The 14,338-nt window shown below is 37.1% G+C and overlaps 1 protein-coding gene across 3 annotated transcripts in view; it reads left to right on the top strand.

Annotated features, from left to right (window-relative positions):
• SPIDR (scaffold protein involved in DNA repair) overlaps nt 1-14,338 on the top strand; it is a 545,150-nt gene that overhangs the window by 76,187 nt on the left and 454,625 nt on the right. For all 3 annotated transcript variants that reach the window (XM_054692277.1, XM_054692279.1, XM_054692278.1), the window contains one exon: nt 8,159-8,338. In XM_054692277.1, the coding sequence (XP_054548252.1) occupies nt 8,159-8,338 (180 nt within the window). The remainder of the gene's footprint in view (nt 1-8,158; nt 8,339-14,338) is intronic.

The following is a 14,338-nucleotide window of genomic DNA, read 5'->3' as shown; positions in this document are numbered from 1 at the left end:
AGTAGTGATGGTTATATTCAAGTGGAGGAAGAAGAAAAATAAAAGAATCAGAAAACAGAAATAGGAAAGACGGTAAGGAACAACATACAACCAACTGACCAATAAACAAACAAACATACACAGAGATGGGGGAGAATTTCTTCTCAGGAGTCTGATGGCTCTCTACTAGCTAGACTTTGCTCTGTTAGTATGGTCCACTGGGGAGCAACATAGGGCTGAGTAGGATAGTCTTCCCAGGGAGGATTAAAAAAACAAGCACAAAAGGTTGCAGAATGAAGTGCAGATGTGGGTGTGGAAGCATTGGCACTCATCTGGGCCTGTGAGGTAGTTGGGTGGATGATGGGGCCCCTGTGTCCTCCTTTACCTGAGGACTTTGTGTAACACGAGGCCCCCAGTGTTGGTACCAGCCCTAATAGCGCCTCCCCCCCCAACCATGTCCTACCAACTGTGAAGTGCAACTGGTTAAATGGTCCTCCTGGTCTCCAGGGTGGGGTTGGGAGGGAAGTGCCACAACAAATCAGCTCTTACCCACTTTGTATGCCTGTGCCAAGGCCCCATTTGCCCATCTATTCACTCTCTGGACTTCTCAGATGTCTTATGATTCTTTGGGCATCATTGTCTCCAAGCTTTTCCTCTCTTAATTTTATTTATTTATTTGTTTGTTTGTTTGTTTGTTTGTTTTGTTTATACATGCACTGGGTACAGTCAGAAGCACGGGAGGGTGAGAGAATTCGCCAGAGCGGGGAGCAGAGCAGGCAGAAGGACCGAAGTACACTGCTGAGGGGAGCAGCGGGCGGCAGGAGGGGTCTGCGCGCCATGTGGGACCCTCCTCCAGTGGCCGGGGAGCAGCCGGGGATGGAACCGGCGCCGCAGAGGCCGCGGGCAGCTTCGCAACCCAGCGCTCAACCACTGCGCCACCGGGGAGGCCCACCTCTCTTAATTTTAGACGAAGTGGGCTGGCTTTGTGGGTGTGGGGGTGAGAAGGGTTCTGATGATTCCCTCTCTTTCCTTCCCATCTTTGCAAATTTCCTCTGTGTCTGGGCAAATCACTGGTGTTACCAAGTTTGTCTAACACATCTGGGTCCCACCAGGAACTTGTCATTATTTCTCCCTATGAGATGGTTTTATGGGAGAACTTGATCGTAGTGTCCCTTCGCCACCAATTTGATCATGTATTACTCTCCTTTGTCTACATTTTATACCAGAGTAATGTGGCCTCATAAAATTGGTTTTGCAGCATTCCCTCTTCCTCAGTTTTTTTTTATAATTGTTTGAGAAGGGTAGGTATTAGTTTGTCTTTGCAGGTTTGGTAGAACTCAGTAGTGAAACCATCTAGCCCTAGGCTTTTTTGGTGGGGAAGGGGGAGACTCTGATTACAAGTAAGGACTTAAAAGGGTAATAAAATCTATTCAGGTTTTCTCTTTCTTTCTGATTCAGTCTCAGATGGTAGCATTTTCTAAGAATTTGTCCATTTGTACTAGGTCATCCAATTTATTGGCATATAGCTTCTCTTTTTTTGTGATTCTCTTTTATTCTCCCTTATTTTTTCTTAGTGAGTTTTTCTAGAGATTTGTGTGGTTTCTTTAAATGTTTTCAGACACGTAGCTTTTAGTTTCATTAATCTTTTGAACTGTCTCTTTCATTCTTTTTTCATGATTTTCCCTCTAACTTTTATTACTTCCTGTCTTTTGGTTTCATTTGTTATTCTTTTTCTATATCCTTAAAGTGTGGAGTGAGATTATTTGAGATTTATTAATTCTGTTAATGGGCTATTATTGCTATATACTTCCCTCTTAGCACTGCTCTTGCTGTTTCCCATAATTTCTTGTAGTTGATGTTTTCATTTTTGTCTTCTCCTGGTGTTTTTAAATTTCTTTCAATTTTCTTGTTAACCCATAGTCATTCTGCAGTATGTTGGTTGATATGCACATATAACAGAGGCTTGTTCTTCTTTTGTGTTTAATTTTTAGTGTTATCGGTATGACTAGAACAGATACTTGATATAATTTGAATCTCCATTAATTTATTGACACTGTTTTGTGAATGCAATATGTGGTTTGTCCTACAAAATCCTCTGTGTATCTAAGAAGAGTGTACTCAACTTTTCTGGGAGATAATGCCTGTCTCTTAAAGCCCATCTGTTCTCAATCCTTAGTTGAGGCTATTGTTTCCTTACTGGTTTTCTATCTTGGGACATACCCATGTTGAAAGTGGAGCAGCCCCCTACTACTGATGTGTTGTCGCAAATATTTTTTTCACATTAATTAGTTGCTTTATATATTTTTATGCTCCTTCATTGGTTGTGTATATATATGTATATATATTGATATGTCTTTCTGTGGTATTTTTTCCATAGTCATTATATAATGTCCATTCCTTTCTCTCGTTACCCTTTTAAGATGTCAGTGTATTCTTCAGCTATAAGTATGGTTCCCCTTCTCTTTAAGGGTCCCATATACTTGTAGGATTATTTTTTAACTTTTTACTTTGCACCTATGTTTATATTTGGAGGTCAAATGGTCTTCTGGAGACAGCACCAAGTTGGGTTTCATTTTCTGATCCCGCCTTTTGATTGGCAGGATCAGTACAGTTACATTGAGGGTGATTATTTGTGAAAGGACTTGCTACTGATATTTTGCCTTTAGTTTCCTGATTCTCTTTATTTCCTTGTTCTTTTTTGGGGGTGAATTTTCTTTTCTTTCATTTAAATCCTTTCAACATTCTTTATAGGGAAATTTAGTTTTGGCAGCTCCATTTGTCTATTTTTCTCTGGGAACACTTTTATTTCTCCCTCATCTGAAAGAGAGTCTTATAGGATATAGTATTTTTGGCTGATAATTTTTGAATATTTTGAATACACAATTCTATTTTCCTCACCTGTGAGATTTCTGCTGAGAAATTGATGAAAGTATGATGGGAGTACCTTAATAAGTTATTTGATTTTTTTTTTTTTTTGCTCTCGTTGTTTTCAATGTCCTTTCTTTATCTTGAACTCATGATAGTTTCACACCTTGTAACTTTCACTGCATTTAGATAACCAGGTATTAATTTACTTCCATGGACTGTATATTTAGTTACTTTCCAGATGGGGGAACTCTTCCTCCTTTATTTCTTTGGATAAGTTCTTTTCTTTCCCTCTCCTTCACTTCTAGGTTACCCACTATCCTTATGTTGCCTTTCCTAATAGAGTCAGATAGTTCTTGAAGTGCTGCTTCACTTACTCTACATATTATTTTTCTGCCTTCTACCACCTTGGTTCTATATGCATTTCTGTGTTTAAAATCACTGCATTCACTCTTCCTTTTGGTCTGGTCTGCAACCATAACTTTCTCTGAAGTTCTTTATCTCATCTATTGATTCTTTACATCCTGAATCTCTACTGTTTTCTTATTTAAAGCTTCAGTTTTTACTTTCTGTTTATTAATTTTATTTTTGAGTTAGGTCATCTCTTTTTTCAATTTTCTTGTATCTTTTATTAGCTTTTCTAGGTTCTCTTCGAGTTGTGTGTCTCAATTTACTTCTTTCTCTTTGAGTTTATTATAATAATTCTGAATCTCTGTCTGATAGGAAGATACCTTCTGTGTCATCATGGTTGGATTCATTAAAGTTGTGATCTTATTGTCCATGAGATCTGGAGTTTCTACGTATTATGTATCTTTTTCTGGCTATTTTTATATTTCAAATTTTCATATTTAAAAAATACATGTAGCAGTAACTTAGAGAATTTAACTATTTTACTTTTCACATAGGTGGTGCTCTGTTTTGATTTGATTTGACTTGAATTTTTTGGCATTTGCAGGCTTCAATAGGTAGTTTCAATAGGTACACAACCAGTTTTTATAATTGTTCAGTCACAGTGTGTGGGAGATCCTTGGGAGATCCAGTAATGGGCTGTACGTTTGGGAGCTGATTCAGGATTGTCGCACCTCTAATATCCTTCTTTTCTGGCAGGCTGTGTAATGTTTGTGCATTGTATGAGGTCAGTAACTGCTCTGAGGGGAGGGATGGGAAGAATGTTTAGAATGTTTCCTGTGTTCTTTTACTTTTGTGTGGTCACTTGGGTGTGGCACCTTGTTCTATATGGTTTTCCTCTCTTTTACAAGTACGTGCCTGTGGTTTTTTTCTTTGCTCTACTCTCCAGAGCCTTTGACTAAACTAGTACCCTTGATGTACTTGTCATGGGCCCTGGACTACAGTCTCTAGGTATCTCTCCTCACTCCTAATCAATGAAGAGTCAGTTTCCTCCATGTCTCCTTCATCCAGTCATGTTCTTTTGATGTCAAAGTGGTGCTTTAGTTTCACCCCAAATCATGCTCTGTTGGTATAGTGTACCTCTCTGTTGCCATCTTTGGTGATGTCATCTTCTCATATGGATGAATTTTGAGGGAATGCAGTTCAACCTGTTATACCAGGTGCTAGTGTAATGGCACATAATGAGCACCATGTAATGTATATATAGTAACTGTTCTCTTAATCTAGCTCATGTCCTTCCTATAATTTCATTGGAATGGGCCTTTATTTAAGGGCAGTTCTTTTCAGCAAAGAAAATGTGTTAATAAATTCTTGGTAGTGATTTTACATATAGATATGGTATAGGTAAGTGTCAATAATTTGTAGGTGTATGAATGCTCTGAAGTCATTGTATAATTTTAAAACAGTGATTTTTTATTTATTTACAGTCATTGTCCATTTAGAATGCTATATCAAAGATACCATGGACAGGATGATTTCATAAACAGTAATAATTTATGTCTCACAGTCTAGAGTTTAGAAATCTGGTTTCTCACTTCCTTGGATCATATATAGTACCTTCTTGATGTACCCTCACCAGGCAGAATGGGCCAAGGATCTCTCTGGGCCACCTTTAATATATAGCACTATTTCCATTCACAAGAATTTGCCCTTATGACCTAAACATCCGCCAAAACTCCCACCTCTAATAGCATCACATGGGGATTTGGTTTTAGCATGTTAAAGTCTATAGTATTCTGCTTTTCCCTTTTTTTGATTAGCTTTTCCAAATCATAATAATGAAAGAAATCAATAATTTCCTTTGTAAGTAAGTACATGGCTTATTTTTAGATCTATATGAATTGATGAATTCTTAGGTTGTTCTGAATAGTTTAATTTTGAATTTTGAAGGATAGACAACTGTAATAATTAGAAATATTCACAGCACAGAGCATACAGAAAATGTTTATTACTATTCCAAGTTATTGTGCATTTGTAAGTGCTGTTTTTCCAGACATCATTTTGCCGGAATCTTCCTTTTATGATCAACACAAAGTGAAGTGTTTACTTTTTAGTGTCACCATTGTGCCATGACATACTTCTGATATGTTATTTTTCTTTTTTGGATTCATGTTGCTTTTCATACTCTACTCTCCTTGAAGGCAGGAATTTTAATATTTTTGTTTTCTTGAGGTTTACTATATCATTCATTCATTGTATTGAGTGAAGCCAGTTTGCTTTCTTTACTTTCTTAGCCTCTTTCCTCTGTATGAAACTTGAATTTTGATATCTAATCTCATAGCCTTTTGTAATGTGGCCAAGAGACTTATTTTTTAGTTTTAGCATTATACCAATTATGAATACAAGTAGAAAATTAATTTTTATTAGGTACATATTCCATTTCTGATCAATATCAGGGAAGTTTCCTATTGACTTCTGGTTCCTCCAAGATGGAGTAGCCCCATTCATTTTAGGTTTCCTATCAGAATGACTAAATTGAAAAATAGTGGTAATACCTAATGCTGCTGTTGATGTAGAGAAACTAAATCAGACATCCTTTGCTGGTGAGACTATAAAATGGTACAGCCATTCTGAAAAACAGTTTGTAGTTTCTAGTAAGACAACATACAGCTGTAATGCAAACCAGCAATCATACATTTAGACATTTATGCCAGAGAATGAAAATTACAGGTAGGCCCGGAGACAGTTGGTGGGAGAAATGATAGATGAAACTTCTTAAATGACCATGTCCAGCTGGCTCTAGGCGCTCCTGGATTGGGGAGAGGGAAGGGAAATGAAAAAGAAAAACCTGAGAACCTACTGATCTCACTAACTGTGAGACATTTCTGAGATTCTTCCTCATCGTAGCATTAAGGTGACATAACCTGGTGGCAATAGAGTTCACTTCTAAGAGGAATGTCTAACAGTTGACCAGAGGGACACTGCACCAAGTGATTCCTTTAGTTCAAGGTGAGACTGAAACACAACTTGCACCCCAGAGACCAAAGGAGACTATAGTAAAAGGCACAGCAAGAAAATTCATGCTTCATTGGATAGAAAGTTGATAGAAATTCCTGATGGTTGATGTTTGGGATTGGTGTCACAGAGCTGCTGGTTCAGCCGGGGGTCTTGGCAGAAGAATGTGGAAATACACCTTTGATCCCAGTGGAGCCCATGTGGAGGAAATGGGTGCTCCACATAGATCAGCACCACTCTGGTAAGGAAAAAAACAGAGAAGGTGCTCTAAACTTCATTCTCCCTCCCCCATACCTCAGTACCTTAGGACTGGTATTGTCTTCATGATGTGCACTGACAGTGCGCAGACTTCTGAGTCTCAGATCTGCAACATCATAGAGGAGGGATATTGGCAGAGGTATTATATACCAGGCTTTCCCTAGCATATTTGTGAAAGCAGGTGGGCACCTCTGTACTCCTCTGCAATCCTGCTGATACAGCAACCCTGCTGATACAGCACCTATGGAAGTATGGCGAGGCCATGAAAAACAAGTAACTCAAACAAAACCCCAGCACCACTTGTGGGAAAAGGAAACTAGTTCATCTCTTAAAAAAAAAAAAAAAAAAAGGAAAATTTAAAGTAGCAAAATAGGCAGATAAAAAATAACACTTGGCAGCTCAGGATCTCAAGGGAGTATGGCATCACAAGTAGCCAACTCTCTATATATAAACACCAAGACATAGAAGATTATATTTTCTTATTAGATATAGTATTCAAAATGGTCATGATAAAGAAACTCAAAGACAAAAGAAAATTCAGGAAGACAACTCAAAGTGAGAACTCAGTGAAGTTATTCAAAGAGATACAAGAAATTTGAGAAAGGAATGAGCTCAAAAATGAAAGTAGGGCCTCCCCGGTGGCGCAGTGGTTGAGTGCTGGGTTGCGAAGCTGCCCGCAGCCTCTGCAGCACCAGTTCAATCCCCGGCTGCTCCCCGGCCACCGGAGGAGGGTCCCACATGGCGCGCAGACCTCTCCTGCCGCCCGCTGCTCCCCTCAGCAGTGTCCTTCGGTCCTTCTGCCTGCTCTGCTCCCCACTCTGGCTCTGGTGAATTCTCTCACCCTCCCGCGCTTCTGACTGTACCCAGTGCTTGTATGTATAAATAAATAAACAAACAAACAAATAAATAAATAATTTAAAAAAAAAATGAAAGTAATGAGAAGAAGTTATAGGTTGAAATTTTAAATAAGAAAATAACATTCAGTATGTAAAGAACTCAACAAGTGAGACAAAGAACTTGAGAGAATGCTATGGGTACAGAACAGACCTAGTGGAGAATTGACCTAGAAAATGAAAATGCACAATGTAACAGGTGGAAGAAGAGAGAGAAATGTAAAACAATTAAACAAACAACAACAAAAAACCCCCAAAGAAACACTTTAAGAACTATCTGACTCCCATCAGGAAAGAGATGCATCCTAGAAGGGGAAGAAAGAGAGAAGGGCATAGAGTTCTTCTTCAAGGAAATTATCATGGGAAAATATCCCAAAACTAGGGAAGAAACTAAATATATAAACCCATGAGGCAAACAACCGCTTGTTATCTAAATATAGTGAAATGAGACCTATAGCAGACACATAGCAATGAAACTATCAAGTGTTCAAGACAAAGACTGAATATTGACTGTGGGTTGAGAAAAGTTGGTAGCTTACAAGTGTACTCCCATCAGATTTGTATCAGATTTCTCAGCAAATACTCTATAGCAAGCAAGGATGGAATGGATTGATGTATTCAAAATATATATACAACTTTAGTTGTATATTTAAGTTTAGGCACATAGCATTAACATAAATCATTCTTTCCACTTTAATCAGAATTTGTGTATTTGTGACTTTGGCAAAGTAATGTGCATAAAATCTCATTGTGGTAAATAACTTTATTAATTAATTATTTTTATATTTTCTCTTTTACAGAAGCTACCACATCCAAGAGTACTAATGATCTTACAGACATAACATGGAGTTCCAGTGGGAGTGATCTATCAGATGAAGAAAAAACACTTTGTAAATCACAGACAGAGAATGAAAATGATTCTAGAATAGACAGGTTTTGTAAAAGTAATATTTTATTTACAGAAGATGGGGTCAGAGAAGGTAAATTGATAATTTTATTAGAAATCCTATTTCTTTAACAAATTAGGTTCATTATTGAAAAAATGTGTTTTGATGATACTTAGCATTGATTATGGGCTTACTGATACCCACACTTAATGCTATGTCTTTAGAAATATTTTCTTATTCATATTTCTCACAATAACAAAAAGACAAATATTATTGGTATTACTCTTATACTGGACAACATGAACATTTTAGAATTGGTTGGGATTCCACATTGGGTTTTATTGATGACAAAACTTGTTTTTTCAACTACTGTTTAATTTTATACTTATGTTGTTTCCTTCCTTACCTGCTTGGGATAAATTCTGTGGCAACTAATGAGTGGTAGAAGCAAATTTTTGATTAGATGGCATTTTATATTGTTTCTTATTTTAACAGTTTAAGGTAGGATTCTTCAACTTTGGTACTGTTGCCACTTAGTACTGCTTAGTACATTTGGTACTGTTGACAGATAATTCTTGGTGGGGTGGGACTTTTCATTATAGAATGTTTAGCATGTTTCTATCATTTATGTGTTAGATGACAATAGTAGCTCCAGTCCCTACTTTGTGACTGTAAAAAATGTTTCCAGATGTTATCAGATATTCCCCTTATAACAGAACATCCTCAGTTTAAAACTGTACTTAGAATACTAGAAATCAAGTTCTTTTACAAACTTAAAAATATATAGCTTATGTAGAGTACTTCATATCTTGATATGTTCTCAAAATAAGCTTTCACTTTTATGTCTGACATTGGCAAGTTACTTAATCAAGGTTAAATTTCTATGAACAGGCCTTGTCAAAGGTGATTAAATTATTTTTTCCCTTTGTATGTATAGTAAGTACCAAATGCCATTTTAATGTAATAATGAGGTGAGCTGATATTTTAAGATTATACATAAACTTACAGTCTTATTGTTAATTCAGCCATACTAATGAAATTTATTGTGATGTAAGCTTGGTTTATCTTCACACATTTGAGAAGCATAATTTCATTATTAAAACTATGCTTAAAAAAAACCCTATATGCTATTTTGTAAATCGAATTGTATTGCTTTACCATTTGTTTGCAAAGCTATAATTTTGGGAGTATAGCTTCATACCTCAAAATATGCACATGCTTCAATCAGCCTTCACCTAAGCCCCAGTACCAATACCCTAAAACATTTTCCATATCTTCTATGACCTTTCCTTCCATTCTCTCTAGTCAGCTGCATATTTTACAGAGTCTAAGAGTTACTTTTGTGGTGCTTTGCTAGTTTGTTTTCTTTGATTATTTATATTTTCCAAATGAATTAAAGCACATTGTAACTTTCACTTTCTTATTTCACTTAGCATAATCCCCTAAGATCCATTCATTTGCTCTAAAAGGCACTGTTTCATTTTTAAAATAGTTGTGTCATATTCCACTAAGTTTATATACTATAACTTTTGTATACAGTCATCTATCAAAGGACATTTAAGTTGGTCCATTTCTTGGCCTTTGTTAATAATGTTGCTCTGAATATGGGATCCACAAATCTTTGTTTTGTTTATGATGTACCATTGTTTTACATCCTTTTAAAATATTTTGACAATATAGGATTTCTCCCCTTAGGTATGGTTACTGTACATCTCCCACAAAATCACACAAAAGTCCTCCACGGTAATCCATTTTGCTCTCCCACCACACTCATTCTCACTTGATCCATTCCAGTCTTATCTCCCTCCCCTCTTAGGTGCCTCAGATCAATGGTCAGTTATCCAGGGTTTGATTTTTTTTTTTTAAGTTTGTCTTTGATGGCCCTTTGATTTCTCTATATTACACACACATAATTGATACTATTCATTAATTACCTTTCTCACTCCAGCTTGCTTTGCTTAGCATAATCCTTTCCAGTCTCCATCCATGTTGCTGCAAATGGCGTGAGTAGTATTCCACTGTGTATGTATATAACATCTTCTTGAGCCACTTGTCTGTTTTTGGGCAATTAGATTCCTTGCATATCTTGGTTATTATAAATAGTGCTACAATACACACAGGAATGTAGGTTTCCTTCTGTGTTCTTTGGGCAGATACCTATGAGTGGAATTGCTGGGTTGTGTGTCTGAGGAGCCTCGCCACTGTCATAGAGGCTGGACCAGTCTACATTCCCACTAATAGTGTTAAAGTGTTCCTTTTTCTCCACACTCTTGTCAGCTCTTGTTTCTGGTTCTCTTAATATGGGCCTGTCTCACTTGTGGAAGGTGGTATCTCATTCTGATTTTGATTTGTATTTCCCTCGTGATAAGTGATGAGTTTTATTCATGTGCTTGTATGTCATCTGGATATCTTCTCTTGAGAAATGCCTTCTGTCCATTTTTTTAATTGAATTGTTGTTTTCTTTTTGTTTATTTGTATGAATTCTTTGTAGATCTCTGATCTAAGTCCCTTGTTAGATATATAATGTGCATATGTTTTCTCCCATTCAGTTGGGTGTCTCTTTGTGTTGAATACTATCTCTTTTGCTGTATAGAAGTGTATCACTTTAATGTAGTCTCAGTTTTATTCTTCATTTTCCTTGCTAGTGGAGATGAATCTGCAGTGCGATTTCTGAAGTTTATGTCTTGGTGTATTTTGCTGTTGTTTTCTTCTATATATACTGTTTCAGGTCTTACATCCAATTTATCCATTTTGAGTTGATTTTTGTAAATGGAATAAGATGGTCGTGTATTTCATTCTTTTGCAGTCCAGTTTTCCCAACACTATTTATTGAAGAGGGTTTCTAGTTCCAATGTATTTTCTTCCCTCCTTTGTTGTAGATTAGCTGTCCATACATGCATGGTTTTATTTTTGGACCCTCAATTTGATTCTATTAGTGCATGTCTGTTTTTGTTCAGGTACCATGGTGTTTTTTTTTTTTTTTTTTAAACTTTTTTTTTTTTTTTTTAATAGAGACATGTTTATTTATTTATTTGTCTGTTTTGTTTTTTTGTTTATACAAGCACTGGGTACAGTCAGAAGCGCAGGAGGGTGAGAGAATTCACCAGAGCCAGAGCGGGGAGCAGAGCAGGCAGAAGGACCCAAGTACGCTGCTGAGGGGAGCAGCGGGCGGCAGGAGAGGTCTGCGTGCTATGTGGGACCCTCCTCAGGTGGCCGGGGAGCAGCTGGGGATCGAACCGGCGCCGCAGAGGTCGCCGGCAGCTTCGCAACCCAGCGCTCAACCGCTGTGCCACCAGGGAGGCCCACCATGGTGTTTTAATTATTACCACTTTATAGTATAGTCTGAAATCTGGAAGTATAATATCACCATTTCCATTTTATGAGGAGAGCTTTGGTTAGTTGGGGTCTTTAGTGGTTTCATGTGAATTTCAGTAACATTTGTTTTATCTCTTTGAAGAATGCCATTAGGATTTTTTTCCTCTTCCACTTACTATTTATATATATATATGACATCATTTATGTATACACACACACACACACACACACACACATACATATATATATTTTATATGTGACATCATTCTTCCTTTTTGTACAATGCATGCTTTCTCCTCTCAGGTGTAGTCCCTGAAAAATTCCCACCACCAATTTACCCGTGCACTATCACCATAGTCCCTTATGGTCTTACCTCCCATATTTTGATCTGTCTCCCTCCCCCTTTCCTGCAGTGTCTCTGATTAATAGTCGCCTGCTAATTTTGTTTTTATTTTTTTCTTGATCCCTGATTTGGTACCCTTACATTCCTCCCAGTTTTATATTCTTTGTGAAAGTGAAACCAGTCCATATTTTTCTTTTTCTTTCTGGCTTATTTCACGGAGCATAATCCCTTTCCACTCCATCCATGTTGCTGTGAATGGCATGAGTTTATCTCTGTTGATTGCTGAGTAGTGTTCTGTGATGTATAAGTACCACATCTTCTTGATCCAGTCATCAACTTTTGGGCATTTGGGTTGTTTCCATATCTTACCTATTGTAAATTGTGCTGCAGTAAACATAGGGGTGTAAGTATCCTTTTGAATTAAATGTTTTGGTGTCCCTTGGATAGATTCCTAGGAGTGGAATTGCTGGGTCATATGGAAGCTCCATTTTTAGTAGTTTGAGGAACCTCCAAACAGCTTTCCATAGTGGTTGCTCCACTTTGCATTCCTACCAGCAGTGTAGGAGAGTTCTTTTTTCTCCGCATCCTCCCTAACACTTGTTGTTTCCTGTTTATTTAATATGAGCCATTCTCGCTGGTGTAAGGTGGTATCTCAGTGAGGTATTGATTTGTATTTCCCCGACTACAAGTGATGTTGAGCATCTTTTCATATACCTGTTGGCCAGTTGCATTTCCTCTTTGGAGAAGTGTCTTTTTAGCTCTTCTGCCCATTATTTTGACTGGGTTGTTTACTTTTTTTTGTTGCATTGTTGCAGCCTTCATTTCTATATATTTTTCTCTTATTACTGTTTTTCCTGTGTCCCATACATTCTAAAAAGTGGTGCCATCATTGTCATTGTCATTCAACTCAAAGCATTTTTAAATTTCTTCTTTGAGCTCCTCTTTAATCCAGTGATCTTCCATTAGTGTGGGTTTCTATCTCCATGAAATGTGAGGGTTCTTTGCTTTCTTTTCATGATTTAGTTCTAGCTTGAGGCCTTTATGATCAAAGAAGATAGTTGGAATGATTTTGATCTTAATGTGTCTATTGATGTTTGTCTTGTAGTCCAATATGTGATCGATTCTGGAGAACGATCTTTACACACTTGAGAAAAATTTGTACTCGGATTTCTTTGGGTGCAGCTTCCTATAGATGTCTGTAAGCCCATGAGGTCTAAGCCTTTATTTAAAGCTTTAATATCCTTGTTTATTTTTTGTCTTGTTGATCTGTCCATTGGAGAGAATGGGGTGTTGAAGTTTCGTACTACGTATGTATTTCCTCTAATGTCTGTTTTCAGAGCTGGTAATAATTGTCTCATATATTTTGGTGCTCCTTCATTTGGTGATTATATGTTGAAGAGTGTTATTTCTTTCTGATGTATTGTCCCCTAATTAATAATGTAGTGACTGTCTTTGTCTCTTTTTACCTTGGTTAGTTTGAAAATCTATATTATCCATTATAAACATAGCTGTTCCTGCCTTCTTTTTTGGTCCATTTGCTTGTAGGATTTTTTTTCCAACCTTTTACTTTCAGACTATGTTTATCTTTTGTAGTTAAATGTGTTTCCTGGAGACAGCAGAAGATTGGATTTTGTTTTTTAATATAGCCCGCTACTCTGTCTTTTTATTCATGAGTTTAGTTCATTTACATTTAGGGTGAATATTGAGATATTGGCCTCTGAAGTTGCCATTGTTTTGTGTTTTTATTCCTTGCCTTAATCTGTTTTTATTCATGGTTTTGCTTTAGGACTTGTAGTATATTTTGGAGTGGGGGTTTAGTAGTAATGAATTTCTGGAGATTCTGTTTGTCTAAGAAGGTACTTACTTTTGCTTCATAGAGGAAGGAGTACTTTGTGGGGTAAAGTATTCTTGGTTGGCATTTGTTGACTGGGAGTTTGTTGAATATGTCAATGAACACATTACCCGTAGCGTATCTTTAGAGAAGTCTGATGTCAGCATATGTGGTTTTCCTTTACAGGTTATCTGTTTCTTCCTCCTCGTTAGCTTCATTTTTTCCTTGTATTGGACTCTTGGCAGCTTTACTATTATGTGTCTTTGCTGTAGTTTTCCTTTCATTGTGGTAATTTGGTGTCCCTCTCTCTTCCTGTATGTCTATTTTTATCTCCTTCTTGCTTGGGAAATTCTATTTGATTATCTTCTTGAATAGTTTCTCAGTTCCTTAGTCTCTCTCCTCACCTTCTGGGATTCCTATGACTTATATTTCCTTTCCTCATGGTGTCAGATAATTCTTAAAGTGTTTCTTCATTCTTTTTTTTTTTTTTTTAAAGATTTTATTTATGCATACAAGAAATGGGGTACAGACCAGAGGTGTGGGGGGGTGAGAGGATCACCAGAGACTGAGTGGGGAGCAGAACAGGCAGATTGACTGAAATACA

This window comes from Talpa occidentalis, unplaced genomic scaffold (genome assembly GCF_014898055.3).
Source record: "Talpa occidentalis isolate TD23 unplaced genomic scaffold, MPIMG_talOcc4v2.1, whole genome shotgun sequence".
In the NCBI taxonomy this organism is placed as follows: domain Eukaryota; kingdom Metazoa; phylum Chordata; class Mammalia; order Eulipotyphla; family Talpidae; genus Talpa; species Talpa occidentalis.
The sequence above is the reverse complement of the archived record's forward strand: the minus strand, read 5'-3'. Positions and strand labels throughout refer to the sequence as shown.